Genomic DNA, 15,301 nt, shown 5'->3' on the forward strand with positions numbered 1-15,301 from the left:
TGTGAAACAAAGAAAAACAGCAAAACACCGCTTTGCTCCGGAACAGGAAGTGATACAATACCGCAGTGAGAGCCAACCACCAGTAGAGGCCAAAGGTCACCCCTTTGAGTCTGGTCTGCTTGAAGTTTCTTCCTCAAAATCATCAGAGGGAGTTTTTTCTTACCACTGTCACCTCTGTGCTTTCTCTGGGGGTTGGTAAGGTTAGACCTTTCTTGTGTGAAGCACCTTGAGGCAACTTTGTTGTGATTTGGCGCTAAATTAATTAATTAATTATATTTTCCAGAGGAAATTAAGCCTGATATGACATAAGGTGACACAATTTAAGCTTTTTTTTATTATTATTACATCCGCCAAGGACGTAATAACATCATCTGTGTTTATTATTTATTTGTCTGTCCGTCTGTCAGTTGGATTATGTCAAAACAACTGCACAGATTTTGACAAAATTTTCACCACAGATGCATATTAGGACATGGAAGACTCATTCAATTTTGGAGGTGATCTGGATTCTGGATCAAGTTTCACTTTATATAGGCTTTGAAGGATTATGCCAAACCTACTTCATGGATTCTCACCAAATTTGCACCACAGATAGATATTAGGGCATGAAAGACTCCACTGATCCGGTGTCACCGGCTGAACATTCCCCCCCAAAAATTGGTCCGCCTTGCCTTCACTTCGCATGCGTCATCAGCCGCGGTTCATGGATAATCACCTTGTTTTTACTTAATACTGCACTCCAGTCATCATCTATCATCATCATCAGATATCTGAAGCTTTTGTACAACAATCATTTCCACATAATTCAGAATTATTTCTTCATAAAAGATGGAGGAAGTGATCAGAGCACTGCAGCTACATGAGCTACTAGCTGATACGTTAACTGCACGTCAGTCATTTCAAAGCGTCACCGAGTACCACCTCATTTCTGCTTAAAACTGTCTTTAGAATAATTTAAGAGGTTTTACCTTGTCATCTGATGGTTAATCATCACATTAATCCATTTGATTGACTTGGTTGGAGAGACTCTGTCTCAGACAAGTTGCTGAGCTCTGAAATGACACATGCGCAGTGGAGGCAGGGCGGACCAATTTTTAGTGGTGGACTGTTCGGTCTGCGACACCGGATCCGGATGGTGGACGTCAGAAATCTCTGATTGCTCTTGTTAAAATGTAATTTCTGTTCATGTGCACCCACACATCTATATTATGTATCATTGACCATTCATAAACTGCACTGAAGATAAAAAAGTTATACTACATTTGATCAGCCCTGTTATTTTTTTTTTTTAAATTGATTTAATTTTGTGATGTTTGCATGTTCTCCCTGTGTTTGTGTGGGCTCCCTCCAGGTGCTCCAGCTCCCTTCTGTTTTTCAAAGACATGCAGGTTTTGTGAATTGGTGACTCTAAAGTAATCGTACTGTTGGGCAATATGACCTAAAATTAATATGATATTTCTCATATTTTGGATGGTGACTGTATTACTAGTTTTACAATACATGACCTCTTTAAAAATAAACTTTTTTCCCCCTCCCTAGCAAACAGCTAACTGATCATCTGCAGAGGAATGGTCTATTTGAAGAGTTTCAGTCAGGTTTTAGAATTCATCATAGTACAGAAACAGCATTAGTGAAGGTTACAAATGATCTTCTTATGGCCTCGGACAGTGGACTCATCTCTGTGCTTGTTCTGTTAGACCTCAGTGCTGCTTTTGATACTGTTGACCATAAAATTTTATTACAGAGATTAGAGCATGCCATAGGTATTAAAGGCACTGCGCTGCGGTGGTTTGAATCATATTTGTCTAATAGATTACAATTTGTTCATGTAAATGGGGAATCTTCTTCACAGACTAAAGTTAATTATGGAGTTCCACAAGGTTCTGTGCTAGGACCAATTTTATTCACTTTATACATGCTTCCCTTAGGCAGTGTTATTAGACGGTATTGGTTAAATTTTCATTGTTACGCAGATGATACCCAGCTTTATCTATCCATGAAGCCAGAGGACACACACCAATTAGCTAAACTGCAGGATTGTCTTACAGACATAAAGACATGGATGACCTCTAATTTCCTGCTTTTAAACTCAGATAAAACTGAAGTTATTGTACTTGGCCCCACAAATCTTAGAAACATGGTGTCTAACCAGATCCTTACTCTGGATGGCATTACCCTGACCTCTAGTAATACTGTGAGAAATCTTGGAGTCATTTTTGATCAGGATATGTCATTCAAAGCGCATATTAAACAAATATGTAGGACTGCTTTTTTGCATTTACGCAATATCTCTAAAATCAGAAAGGTCTTGTCTCAGAGTGATGCTGAAAAACTAATTCATGCATTTATTTCCTCTAGGCTGGACTATTGTAATTCATTATTATCAGGTTGTCCTAAAAGTTCCCTAAAAAGCCTTCAGTTAATTCAAAATGCTGCAGCTAGAGTACTGACGGGGACTAGAAGGAGAGAGCATATCTCACCCATATTGGCCTCTCTTCATTGGCTTCCTGTTAATTCTAGAATAGAATTTAAAATTCTTCTTCTTACTTATAAGGTTTTGAATAATCAGGTCCCATCTTATCTTAGGGACCTCGTAGTACCATATCACCCCAATAGAGCGCTTCGCTCTCAGACTGCAGGCTTACTTGTAGTTCCTAGGGTTTGTAAGAGTAGAATGGGAGGCAGAGCCTTCAGCTTTCAGGCTCCTCTCCTGTGGAACCAGCTCCCAATTCAGATCAGGGAGACAGACACCCTCTCTACTTTTAAGATTAGGCTTAAAACTTTCCTTTTTGCTAAAGCTTATAGTTAGGGCTGGATCAGGTGACCCTGAACCATCCCTTAGTTATGCTGCTATAGACGTAGACTGCTGGGGGGTTCCCATGATGCACTGTTTCTTTCTCTTTTTGCTCTGTATGCACCACTCTGCATTTAATCATTAGTGTTCGATCTCTGCTCCCCTCCACAGCATGTCTTTTTCCTGGTTCTCTCCCTCAGCCCCAACCAGTCCCAGCAGAAGACTGCCCCTCCCTGAGCCTGGTTCTGCTGGAGGTTTCTTCCTGTTAAAAGGGAGTTTTTCCTTCCCACTGTAGCCAAGTGCTTGCTCACAGGGGGTCGTTTTGACCGTTGGGGTTTTACATAATTATTGTATGGCCTTGCCTTACAATATAAAGCGCCTTGGGGCAACTGTTTGTTGTGATTTGGCGCTATATAAAAAAATTGATTGATTGATTGATGTTCAAATCTGCTCCTTCAAAGTTAAAATCTGGCTGAAAAACTTAACGAATCACAGATTTTTACAATTTTACATGTCTAAAAGGTCCGTGGCTGTAATGATTAAGCAATTTTAGCTAACCAATGATGATGCTGTGATGCAATGCATAATGGGAGTTCAGGGTTTTGTGGTTTTAAATGTTATTGTGGTTTATGTTAGTTTAACAGTGTTGTTAGTGTCACTGATTTGTTGTGTTTTTGTAGCTCAGTGTTGCTCTAACCATGAGTTTCATGTTGGTACTATGAGTAAAATGTTTAGTGGTTTTAATGTGTTTAGACACTGTCTTTGTTTAACAAATTCAAAGCACCTGTTTACAGCAGCTGTGCATGTGTGCGTGCAACTTCGATCAGGGACAAACAGAGCACAGCTGTCATTTGCTGTTTTGTATGTTTATGTATTCTGGGTCATGGATGAACGGCACCAAAATAGAACAGTGATAAGACTAATAGTATTGGAGAAGCTACGAATATTAGCTGACATTGCTAACTACATTTTGGACTCACATGCCTTTCCAGCAGCAGGCAGTAAATAATCTATATATTAAAAGCGTGCGTGTAAGTGCATATTATCTTAAATACATTAAAAATACATGCATGGCACAAGAAAGTGAAAACACTCATTTCCATTTTGGTCCATTTAAAAATCAAATGACAAAACAGATCCCCACGGGCAACACGCCAGTGACTTTATAATGAGTTACTGTATGTCGATATGAAAAGTATTTTAACAGGTTTTTTGGCTCACCAGAAGATGGAGTGAAGATGAACGCCGCATAGACCAGCTGATCAAAGCTGCACCAGAATGTTTATTGATCTCAAAATTAATGGATGTTTGGCAATATTTTTCAGCAATTCATCTGTTCTTTTTCATTGGAATATTACAAAAAAATTAAAACTGGCCCAATGTGTGTTCTGCAGTATTGCATAATCCAAATTATGGTACACAGTCACACCAGTAACGACCATAACATCAGTGTTCTGCCCATCCCGAGCTGTGAGTGGACGTGAATGTGTGTAGCCCTGACAGACTGGCTCCTTGTCCCGGATGCCTCTCACCCAAGGACACCTAAGACAGGTTCCAGCACCCCCAGGCATCAATCACTGACTTACTGATGTAGTCTATTTCAGTGGGACTCTAAGTGGGTTCAGAAAAGGAATCACTGACTACACAAAAATAAGAAAAACAATAATTTGGCAGTGCATGAGGCCAATTCATTCCAGCTGCCATGTGCTTAAAGCACTTTTCCTTGGGGATTCTGATGGACAGAATGTATTTAATTAAGACATATATTAGCTTGGGGACGGGTTACTGAGACGTGCTGACAACTGCAGAGCCGGTGCAGGAACAGTGAACTTCATGCTTCAGGGAGAAAAGCTGCTCTTCTGTGCAGACAGACAGACTTTTTCTCAGGAAGGACAGATAAACGCTGTGACATATGTCACAGAAAGACTAGCATGAGATATTTCCTGGCTGACCGTTTGTTTTCTGCATGCAGAATGACAGAACAGTGGGACTTCTCATTTCTTATATTTAAGTTCCACTTTCCACAATATGACTGCTTTATCAAACATTTTTAAATCAACAGTGAAAAAAGTGTCCATAGACCTACCCTTCTAATTTGCATACACCAGTCATCAAACTCATCCTCTGTCTTACAGAAGAAACCCTGGGAGGAAAACACATAGCAGAAAGCTGATTGTTCCTGCTCACAGTAAAGCCCCCGTCACACATAGCAAGAATGTGCAGGAACCAGGTCGACACGGCAAATATGACAAATAATTGGACGCAGTCAGGAGGGAAAGAGGTGTGGTCAGGAGTGTCAGAACGCATCCAGATTACCTCATCCACACCTGTATGATGGCATCCAAAACGTATGTAGACAACAGACAGATGACACAGACTGACGTCAGACGGCCATAAAAGGCACTGAAGACTGACTGATGTCCAAACGTCTGGATGACAAACACGGGACCGGAGTGGAAGGGAGCTGTGTTCCTCCCTTTGCACAGTCCCTGCCGGTACTGGACACTGGTGTACAACCAACGTATGGACCAGACTCACGCCATATGTGTCCAAGCCGGCATGGTGCGGTCACTCACTCAGTCACGCAATCACACCTCCGCTCGTGCTCTCCTTCCTACCGCGACTGACATGATCGCTGGGTGTGTGTGTGTTCATAACTGCTGAATGAGCAGCTATGCGTGCATGCTTGTGCACAGTCCGTGAGGGTGCACATGTGCACTGTTGCCAGCATGTCCCACCGGCAGCAGTGGGCCAAGCATCAGATGCAGCTTTTCCAGGGAACTTTAATTTCTTTTTTTGTTGTTGTTTTGGCTCACTTCAGCAGCACAACACAACTCTGTACACTGCGATGATTGGATTATCACGCAGGATTTATTTTTCCGTGGTTGATTACAGCACACAGCAGCCAGGTGAGAGGATTTTAACCACAGGCTGGGGTCCCGGCTCCACCCTGCACTGTGAAACACTGCAGGGCTGTTGTTGGAGGTGAGATTCATGTTCATTAATGTTGCCACGGGCTGGCACAACAGTTCCACGTCATATCTCCTACAGAGTTAGAAGGTGATCACATTATATATATATGTATATATGTATGTATATATGTATATATGTATGTATGTATGTTTATTTATTTATTTATTTATTTGTTTGTTTGTTTGTTTGGGGTGTCACGATTTCGATATTTCATCGAAATCAATTGAAATTACGTCATGGTCTCGAGCCTCGAAGTCAAAAAGGGGATCGACAATCCCGCCCCCTAAGCTACGCAAGTACGCACGCGACGCAGTACACTGTAGCCGACGCCGCTAGTTTGCTAACCTGCAGAGTATGTCACCATGGCAAGTGCAGATAAGGACGCCTTACTGGAGCTGGAAGCCGCTCCTGCTTCTCTTAAATCAGCAGTATGGAAATATTTTGCGTTCGCGGTGAGTTATGTCGCCAGCGTTCGCGTTGTCGACAAGAAGACAACAGTGTGCAAAATGTGCTACACGCGTGTGCCTTACCCGGCTGCGGGAAACACAACGAACATGGCTGGACACATTCGCCGTCATCACAAAGATGTTGATTTGGCTGGAAAAACATCATCATTGGTCCAGCCAACTATTGACTCTTCGTTTGTAATGAAACTTGCACAGACCTCAGCTCGCACTAAAGCAATAACTAACGCTATAGGGCTATTCATAGCAGCAGACCTGCAGCCTTATTCAGTGGTGGAAAACGCTGGGTTTAAACATTTAATTAGCGTACTTGAGCCGTGCTACAGTATTCCCAGCAGATCGCATCTTACAACCAAATTGTTGCACTCCATGTATGAAGATGCTAAAGAAAAAGTTTTGAGGGGTCTAAGCACTGCGGAGTTAGTTGCCATAACAACAGATGGCTGGACCTCAAGAGCAACTGAGAGCTACATTACAGTGACAGCACAGTGAGATCCATTCAGCTCAGAGTCTGTCACATGCAACGATGCGTTACCGCGTATGAGACCATGGAGAGGCGCAACTTCCCGGGGTATATACTGGTATGATGAAGACAGTAGTTCACATTATTTACATTGCCCATGGGAAGGAATGGACATACAGTATATCTGTACTGTAAGGTCTATTGTGGATGTAACAGTCTGTTCAGAATTGCGGCGGCATGCGCGCAGTTGGGGATGTTCTTTTAGTTTGACAGCGCGCTGTTCACATTCACTGTACATGATGAATGCGTGCTACATACATATCAACAGTTCCTTTGCACTCCTGGGGGTGGACAACAATGGAGGTGGGCATTATTATACGTGGCACATGCAGGTCATACTGGCAGGCTTTGCCGTGCCAGATCCATCTCAAGGTTCCCTCATATGCACTCAAATCGTTTCGGATCCTGTTTTGCCGCCATCAGAATATGTAAATTGTGGTCAGATGGTGCTCAGATTGCACATGGAACACCGTCAGACAGACGTCCCATCACGACAGCACCTGGAGGATTTTGAACATGTACAACATTCACGCCAACATTCGCTGGCCGATTGGGACCAACTATGTGGACTCTCACAGATGGCTGTCAGAACGTTTTCGAACTGCAACTGGACACTTTTCGGATGTGGGCTGAATCATCATTCTGACACCATTCCGCCTCATTCGGCTATGTGTGACAGGGGCATCAACAATGGGCTTCAGAGCTGCGACCACTAAATCCTGCCCTCTGCTTCCTACCACAGCTATGGATGGGTCCAGTTCACAGATGTGCATGCGGCAGGGTGGGTGCTGACAGTGGTACGTGTCATCAGGAATGTGGCTGTCTTCACACGGCTCCACGGCACACTGTGTGGTGTGTGGGTCTAAATAGATGAGTTCCTCTCCTGCAGGGAGATGACAAGCATGTTTAGCATACGATTCCTCTCTCAGAATGCAAAATTCAAGTGTGGATGGAAACTGACACAGAAACATACCAACATAACCGATGAAGTAATGAGCGCTGTTGGGTTTTCCCCCTATGACACCCAGTGACTGAGGCAGCATGAAACATTGCTGTGAACACAGACCAGAGGAGTTATCTCAACATTTCATAAGCTGGGAAGTGCACAGCTAGTGAAGGAAAACTGCTTGTGCAAAAATTAATCGGTGCATGTTACAAAAATTAATAGCACTTCTTTACATTCTTTAATAGTATGTAAAGAACTGGCAAGATAAAAAAATAGGCAAGTTCCTGAAATGGAAAAACGAAGCAAAAAACAGGCACTCAGTGGGCATACCTCGGCCAGAGCAATAATATTAATGAAATTGTTGATCCCACTCACTGACAGAAGAGAATGGACATTATACAGTCATTCCATTAATTTTAACAGATGTGATCCAGGACATCAGCAGTGACAGTCACGTGTCTGGGTCCTCTCTACCTTTAAGATCGAGAAAAGTCTCAGAGGAGCTAATGAAGTCATTGGACAGAGGTGTTGCGCAATGCCAATAGTTTTGCCAAAGAATTAAGGTCTATGTCTTTAGATACAAGTCTTCAGGGCCGAAAATGGCAACTGGATGTCTTTGGTACGTGTCTTCAGAAGATCCTGGAATGACTTTGTTTCAAATGAGTTGACTGTCACTGCGAGGAATCATCAGCTTCAGCATTGTCACCATGTGGTGTATTTATCTGTGCATCATCCAGCACGTGTGTTTGAGTGTTGAGGACCTCAACAGCTGGAGAAGGCGAAGGAAACGCCCACTCTTCACCTGGCTGTAGCAGACATCCTCACCCCACAGCACAGTGGTGTGATGACTGCAGCAAAGTGGAGCAGCAGCGCATCCACAAGCCTAGACTTAATCTGTGACAAACCCACATCCAATTTTGCCCCATGTCATCTCAATCTGACCTATCCCACAATTTTCCAGTCACCCACACTCAGTGGATTTTGTCAAACTACTTGTCCACAGACAAATATCACCTTCAGTGAGGTAGTGATAATGCACTGTTCACTGTGGATCTGCAAGCTCCCTCTGCTGGGGAGAGAATGGAGGTACATTTGTGTTGGGTTGGGGTGAACTGTGGGAGATCTCCCGCCTCAATGACTGACGTGGCATCAATCACTGACTTACTGATGTAGTCTATTTCACTGAGACTCTAATCTTCACCTCTGCTGTCTTTTCAACATTATATACGGTTGATTAAGTAAATCAGAGGCCATTCAAGTGGTGCATTGTTTACGTACAGTGTACGACATGGTACGCATGATGCACATTGTTCCCGTGAAGGCATGCACTGCCACCTCCACTTCGCATATGTGTGAAGCAGACGCGGCAGTATTTGGTGAGGCTTTAACCCACTTGACTCCACAATATATAAAATATCAGGTATCACAATGTTCCATTAAATGGACTGCATTTATACTGCGCTTTTCCATCTGCATCAGATGCTCAAAGTGCTTTACAATAATGCCTCACATTCACCCCAATGTCAAGGTGCTGCCATACAAGGCGCTCACTACACACCAGGAGCAACTAGAGGATGAAGGACCTTGCCCAAGGGCCCTTAGTGATTTCCCGGTCAGGCTGGGATTTGAACAGAGGACCCTCTGGTCTCAAGCCCAATGCTTAACCACTAGACCAGGGGTGGGCAATCGTGTCATAAAGGGCCAAGATACTGTAGGATTTCCGTGCAACCAAATGCCTCAGCAGGTGATGTCATTGACAACCAGGTGTTTATGTTCAGAGCAGAAGCTCATCAGCAACCCACCTGCTGAGCTGATTGGTTACACGGAAAACCTGCAGTGTCTCCGCCCTCGATGCCCACCCCTACACTAGACCATCACCTCCCCCATTAATTCCTTGATTTGTTGTTGACCCTACAAGATGTTGAACACCAGAGAAGAAGCTCTTAAAAACAAGAAAACAGCTGCAGCAGTACTTCTTGAAGAGCAGGAGACAATGCAGAAAGAGCAGGCCAAAAAAGAAGGCATAACCCAAACTACAAAAAGGAAAGCAATTACAGTGTGGGTGAGGGAATGGTTGACTAGGAGACATCACTTTGGACATTATGAGCAGTTATTGAGGATCTTATTGGGGATCTTCTTGAGGAGGATGAGGGGAGAGGAGTAACCCTCTCAATCTCTGCAACCTCTGACTCCAGCTGTCCCTGTTTCTGTTTCTTCTTCAAGTGTTCCAGCCACTTGAAGAAGATGCTATTCGTTTTTTTATTATTATTCTTGGCAATCCCACCCCTGCCACATTTCTCCATGTAATGTGGAGTTGCGTCAGGAAGGGCATCCGGCGTAAAACTTGTGCCAATTCAACATGCAGATCCACCTTGGATTTGCTGTGGCGACCCCAAGTGCAAACAAGGGAGCAGCCGAAGGGACTTACTTACTTGGCAAGCATCTTGAAGTTGTCACTCCTTCACTGTCAAGATGAGAAATGTATCAGGACTGGCGATGGCCTCGCTATATGCACTACCAAGTGCATGGTCATCGCTGATTGGTTGGTGTTCCCAATGAGTGATGAGACTGTGGCATGTGCAAAGTGCTTGTGCCATCTGCAAACTATGCGGGAACTCTTTGTGGCAGGGCCCCACTCACCCACTTCAGGACAAGTTAAAAGACGTGAATGTTGTGCAATCTGTCGCAACCATGTCGAAAACAGTTTGTGACCTAATTGGGCCAATGCATGTCACTGCATAACAATGCGTGCCCTGCGAGCAATGACACAGTGTCACACAGTGTTTGCGAAAAGGTTGTGTGTTCAAGACTAGTTCACGGAAGTTGCATGAAATTTATGCCAGCCTCACACAGTTTACGACATGTTTACTCATTGGCACACAAGATGCAAGTGTCAAGTCTTAATAAATGGAACCATTTCATCCATGTTTAATGTTTGGTCTTCAAAGTAAAGGTCAAACAAGATCCATATCTACTGGATTCTCTGATATATGAAACTATGTTACCCTGTAACATTATAACAGAACCCTATTCCGCTAGCTTAGTGCAGCTACTAGCTCTTAGCCGGTTTAGCATGGCGGCTTCTCCTGTCTCTCCCACACTTTTCTGCTCTGGGTGTGAAATCAATCAATCAATCAACTTTTTTCTTGTATAGCGCCAAATCACAACAAACAGTTGCCCCAAGGCGCTCCACATTGCAAGGCAAGGCCATACAATAATTATGAAACACAGTCTACGTCTAAAGCAACATAACCAAGGGATGGTCCAGGGTCACCCGATCCAGCCCTAACTATAAGCCTTAGCGAAAAGGAAAGTTTTAAGCCTAATCTTAAAAGTAGAGAGGGTATCTGTCTCCCTGATCTGAATTGGGAGCTGGTTCCACAGGAGAGGAGCCTGAAAGCTGAAGGCTCTGCCTCCCATTCTACTCTTACAAACCCTAGGAACTACAAGTAAGCCCGCAGTCTGAGAGCGAAGCGCTCTAATGGGGTAATATGGTACTATGAGGTCCCTAAGATAAGATGGGACCTGATTATTCAAAACCTTATAAGTAAGAAGAAGAATTTTAAATTCTATTCTAGCATTAACAGGAAGCCAATGAAGGGAGGCCAACACGGGTGAGATATGCTCTCTCCTGCTAGTCCCCGTCAGTACTCTAGCTGCAGCATTCTGAACCAACTGAAGGCTTTTTAGGGAACTTTTAGGACAACCTGATAATAATGAATTACAATAGTCCAGCCTAGAGGAAACAAATGCATGAATTAGTTTTTCAGCATCACTCTGAGACAAGACCTTTCTGATTTTAGAGATATTGCGTAAATGCAAAAAGGCAGTCCTACATATTTGTTTAATATGCGCTTTGAATGACATATCCTGATCAAAAATAACTCCAAGATTTCTCACAGTATTACCAGAGATCAGGGAAATGCCATCCAGAGTAACGATCTGGTTAGACACCATGCTTCTAAGATTTGTGGGGCCAAGTACAATAACTTCAGTTTTATCTGAGTTTAAAAGCAGGAAATTAGAGGTCATCCATGTCTTTATGTCTGTAAGACAATCCTGCAGTTTAGCTAATTGGTGCGTATCCTCTGGCTTCATGGATAGATAAAGCTGGGTATCATCTGCGTAACAATGAAAATTTAAGCAATACCGTCTAATAATACTGCCCAAGGGAAGCATGTATAAAGTGAATAAAATTGGTCCTAGCACAGAACCTTGTGGAACTCCATAATTAACTTTAGTCTGTGAAGAAGATTCCCCATTTACATGAACAAACTGTAATCTATTAGACAAATATGATTCAAACCACCGCAGCGCAATGCCTTTAATACCTATGACATGCTCTAATCTCTGTAATAAAATTTTATGGTCAACAGTATCAAAAGCAGCACTGAGGTCCAACAGAACAAGCACAGAGATAAGTCCACTGTCCGAAGCCATAAGAAGATCATTTGTAACCTTCACTAATGCTGTTTCTGTACTATGATGAATTCTAAAACCTGACTGAAACTCTTCAAATAGACCATTCCTCTGCAGGTGATCAGTTAGCTGTTTTACAACTACCCTCTCAAGAATCTTTGAGAGAAAAGGAAGGTTGGAGATTGGCCTATAATTAGCTAAGATAGCTGGGTCAAGTGATGGCTTTTTAAGTAATGGTTTAATTACTGCCACCTTAAAGGCCTGTGGTACATAACCAACTAACAAAGATAGATTGATCATATTTAAGATTGAAGCATTAAATAATGGTAGGACTTCCTTGAGCAGCCTGGCAGGAATGGGGTCTAATAAGCATGTTGATGGTTTGGATGAAGTAACTAATGAAAATAACTCAGACAGAACAATCGGAGAGAAAGAGTCTAACCAAATACCGGCATCACTGAAAGCAGCCAAAGATAACGATACATCTTTGGGATGGTTATGAGTAATTTTTTCTCTAATAGTCAAAATTTTGTTAGCAAAGAAAGTCATGAAGTCATTACTAGTTAAAGTTAATGGAATACTCAGCTCAATAGAGCTCTGACTCTTTGTCAGCCTGGCTACAGTGCTGAAAAGAAACCTGGGGTTGTTCTTATTTTCTTCAATTAGTGATGAGTAGAAAGATGTCCTAGCTTCACGAAGGGCTTTCTTATAGAGCAACAAACTCTTTTTCCAGGCTAAGTGAAGATCTTCTAAATTAGTGAGACGCCATTTCCTCTCCAACTTACGGGTTATCTGCTTTAAGCTACGAGTTTGTGAGTTATACCACGGAGTCAGACACTTCTGATTTAAAGCTCTCTTTTTCAGAGGAGCTACAGCATCCAAAGTTGTCTTCAATGAGGATGTAAAACTATTGACAAGATACTCTAACTCCCTTACAGAGTTTAGGTAGCTACTCTGCTCTGTGTTGGTATATGACATTAGAGAACATAAAGAAGGAATCATATCCTTAAACCTAGTTACAGCGCTTTCTGAAAGACTTCTAGTGTAATGAAACTTATTCCCCACTGCAGGGTAGTCCATCAGGGTAAATGTAAATGTTATTAAAAAATGATCAGACAAAAGGGAGTTTTCAGGGAATACTGTTAAGTCTTCTATTTCCATACCATAAGTCAGAACAAGATCTAAAATATGATTAAAGTGGTGGGTGGTGAAATGTTTAGTTATTCCTCGGCCTCCTTTAGCAGTAATGGTACTTGTAATAAGTGTAGCTTATTCGTAGCTTTGGAGGCCAGGCTGGGCGAATTGGAGACTCGGCTCCGCACCTTGGAAAATCCTACAGCTAGCCAGGCCCCTGTAGTCGGTGCGGACCAAGGCAGCTTAGCCGCCGTTAGTTCCCCTCCAGCAGATTCCGAGCAGCCGGGAAAGCAGGCCGACTGGGTGACTGTGAGGAGGAAGCGTAGTCCTAAACAGAAACCCCGTGTACACCGCCAACCCGTTCACATCTCTAACCGTTTTTCCCCACTAGGTGACACACCCGCCGAAGATCAAACTCTGGTTACTGGCGACTCTGTTTTGAGAAATGTGAAGTTAGCGACACCAGCAACCATAGTCAATTGTCTTCCGGGGGCCAGAGCAGGCGACACTGAAGGAAATTTGAAACTGCTGGCTAAGGCTAAGAGTAAATTTGGTAAGATTGTAATTCACGTCGGCAGTAATGACACCCGGTTACGCCAATCGGAGGTCACTAAAATTAACATTGAATCGGTGTGTAACTTTGCAAAAATAATGTCGGACTCTGTAGTTTTCTCTGGGCCCCTCCCCAATCGGACCGGGAGTGACATGTTGAGCCGCATGTTCTCCCTGAATTGCTGGCTGTCTGAGTGGTGTCCAAAAAATGAGGTGGGCTTCATAGATAATTGGCAAAGCTTCTGGGGAAAACCTGGTCTTGTTAGGAGAGACGGCATCCATCCCACTTTGGATGGAGCAGCTCTCATTTCTAGAAATCTGGCCAATTTTCTTAAATCCTCCAAACCATGACTATCCAGGGTTGGGACCAGGAAGCAGAGTTGTAGTCTTACACACTTCTCTGCAGCTTCTCTCCCCCTGCCATCCCCTCATTACCGCATCCCCGTAGAGACGGTGCCTCCCAGACCACCAATAACCAGCAAAAATCTATTTAAGCATAAAAATTCAAAAAGAAAAAAATAATATAGCACCTTCAACTGCACCACAGACTAAAACAGTTAAATGTGGTCTATTAAACATTAGATCTCTCTCTTCTAAGTCCCTGTTAGTAAATGATATAATAATTGATCAACATATTGATTTATTCTGCCTTACAGAAACCTGGTTACAGCAGGATGAATATGTTAGTTTAAATGAGTCAACACCCCAGAGTCACACTAACTGCCAGAACGCTCGTAGCACGGGCCGAGGCGGAGGATTAGCAGCAATCTTCCACTCCAGCTTATTAATTAATCAAAAACCCAGACAGAGCTTTAATTCATTTGAAAGCTTGACTCTTAGTCTTGTCCATCCAAATTGGAAGTCTCAAAAACCAGTTTTATTTGTTATCTATCGTCCACCTGGTCGTTACTGTGAGTTTCTCTGTTTTCGGACCTTTTGTCTGACTTAGTGCTTAGCTCAGATAAGATAATTATAGTGGGCGATTTTAACATCCACACAAATGCTGAGAATGACAGCCTCAACACTGCATTTAATCTATTGTTAGACTCGATTGGCTTTCCTCAAAATGTAAATGAGTCCACCCACCACTTTAATCATACCTTAGATCTTGTTCTGACTTATGGTATGGAAATTGAAGACTTAACAGTATTCCCTGAAAACCCCCTTCTGTCTGATCATTTCTTAATGATCATCGTTAATGACATTCATTAATGACATCTTACTACTCATCACTAATAGAAGAAAATAAGAACAACCCCAGATTTCTTTTCAGCACTGTAGCCAGGCTGACAAATAGTCAGAGCTCTATTGAGCCGAGTATTCCTTTAACTTTAACTAGTAATGACTTTCTTTGCTAATAAAATTTTAACTAAAAAATTACTCATAACCATCCCAAAGACATATCGTTATCTTTGGCTGCTTTCAGTGATGCCGATATGTGGTTAGACTCAGATTGTTCTGTCTGAGTTATTTTCATTAGTTACTTCATCCAAACC

General features: G+C 42.7%; 1 protein-coding gene across 1 annotated transcript in view; it reads right to left on the reverse strand.

Annotated features, from left to right (window-relative positions):
• The window catches only part of atg4b (autophagy related 4B, cysteine peptidase), an 89,759-nt gene that overhangs the window by 3,668 nt on the left and 70,790 nt on the right, over positions 1-15,301 (reverse strand). Inside the window, exons 9-11 of the mRNA XM_034180700.1 lie at positions 7,728-7,806; positions 7,492-7,637; positions 4,881-4,937 (exon numbers count right to left, since the gene is read on the reverse strand). Coding sequence (XP_034036591.1) covers positions 4,881-4,937; positions 7,492-7,637; positions 7,728-7,806 — 282 coding nt within the window. The remainder of the gene's footprint in view (positions 1-4,880; positions 4,938-7,491; positions 7,638-7,727; positions 7,807-15,301) is intronic.

The sequence above is a fragment of the Thalassophryne amazonica genome, chromosome 10 (assembly GCF_902500255.1).
Source record: "Thalassophryne amazonica chromosome 10, fThaAma1.1, whole genome shotgun sequence".
NCBI classification, from domain to species: Eukaryota; Metazoa; Chordata; class Actinopteri; order Batrachoidiformes; family Batrachoididae; genus Thalassophryne; species Thalassophryne amazonica.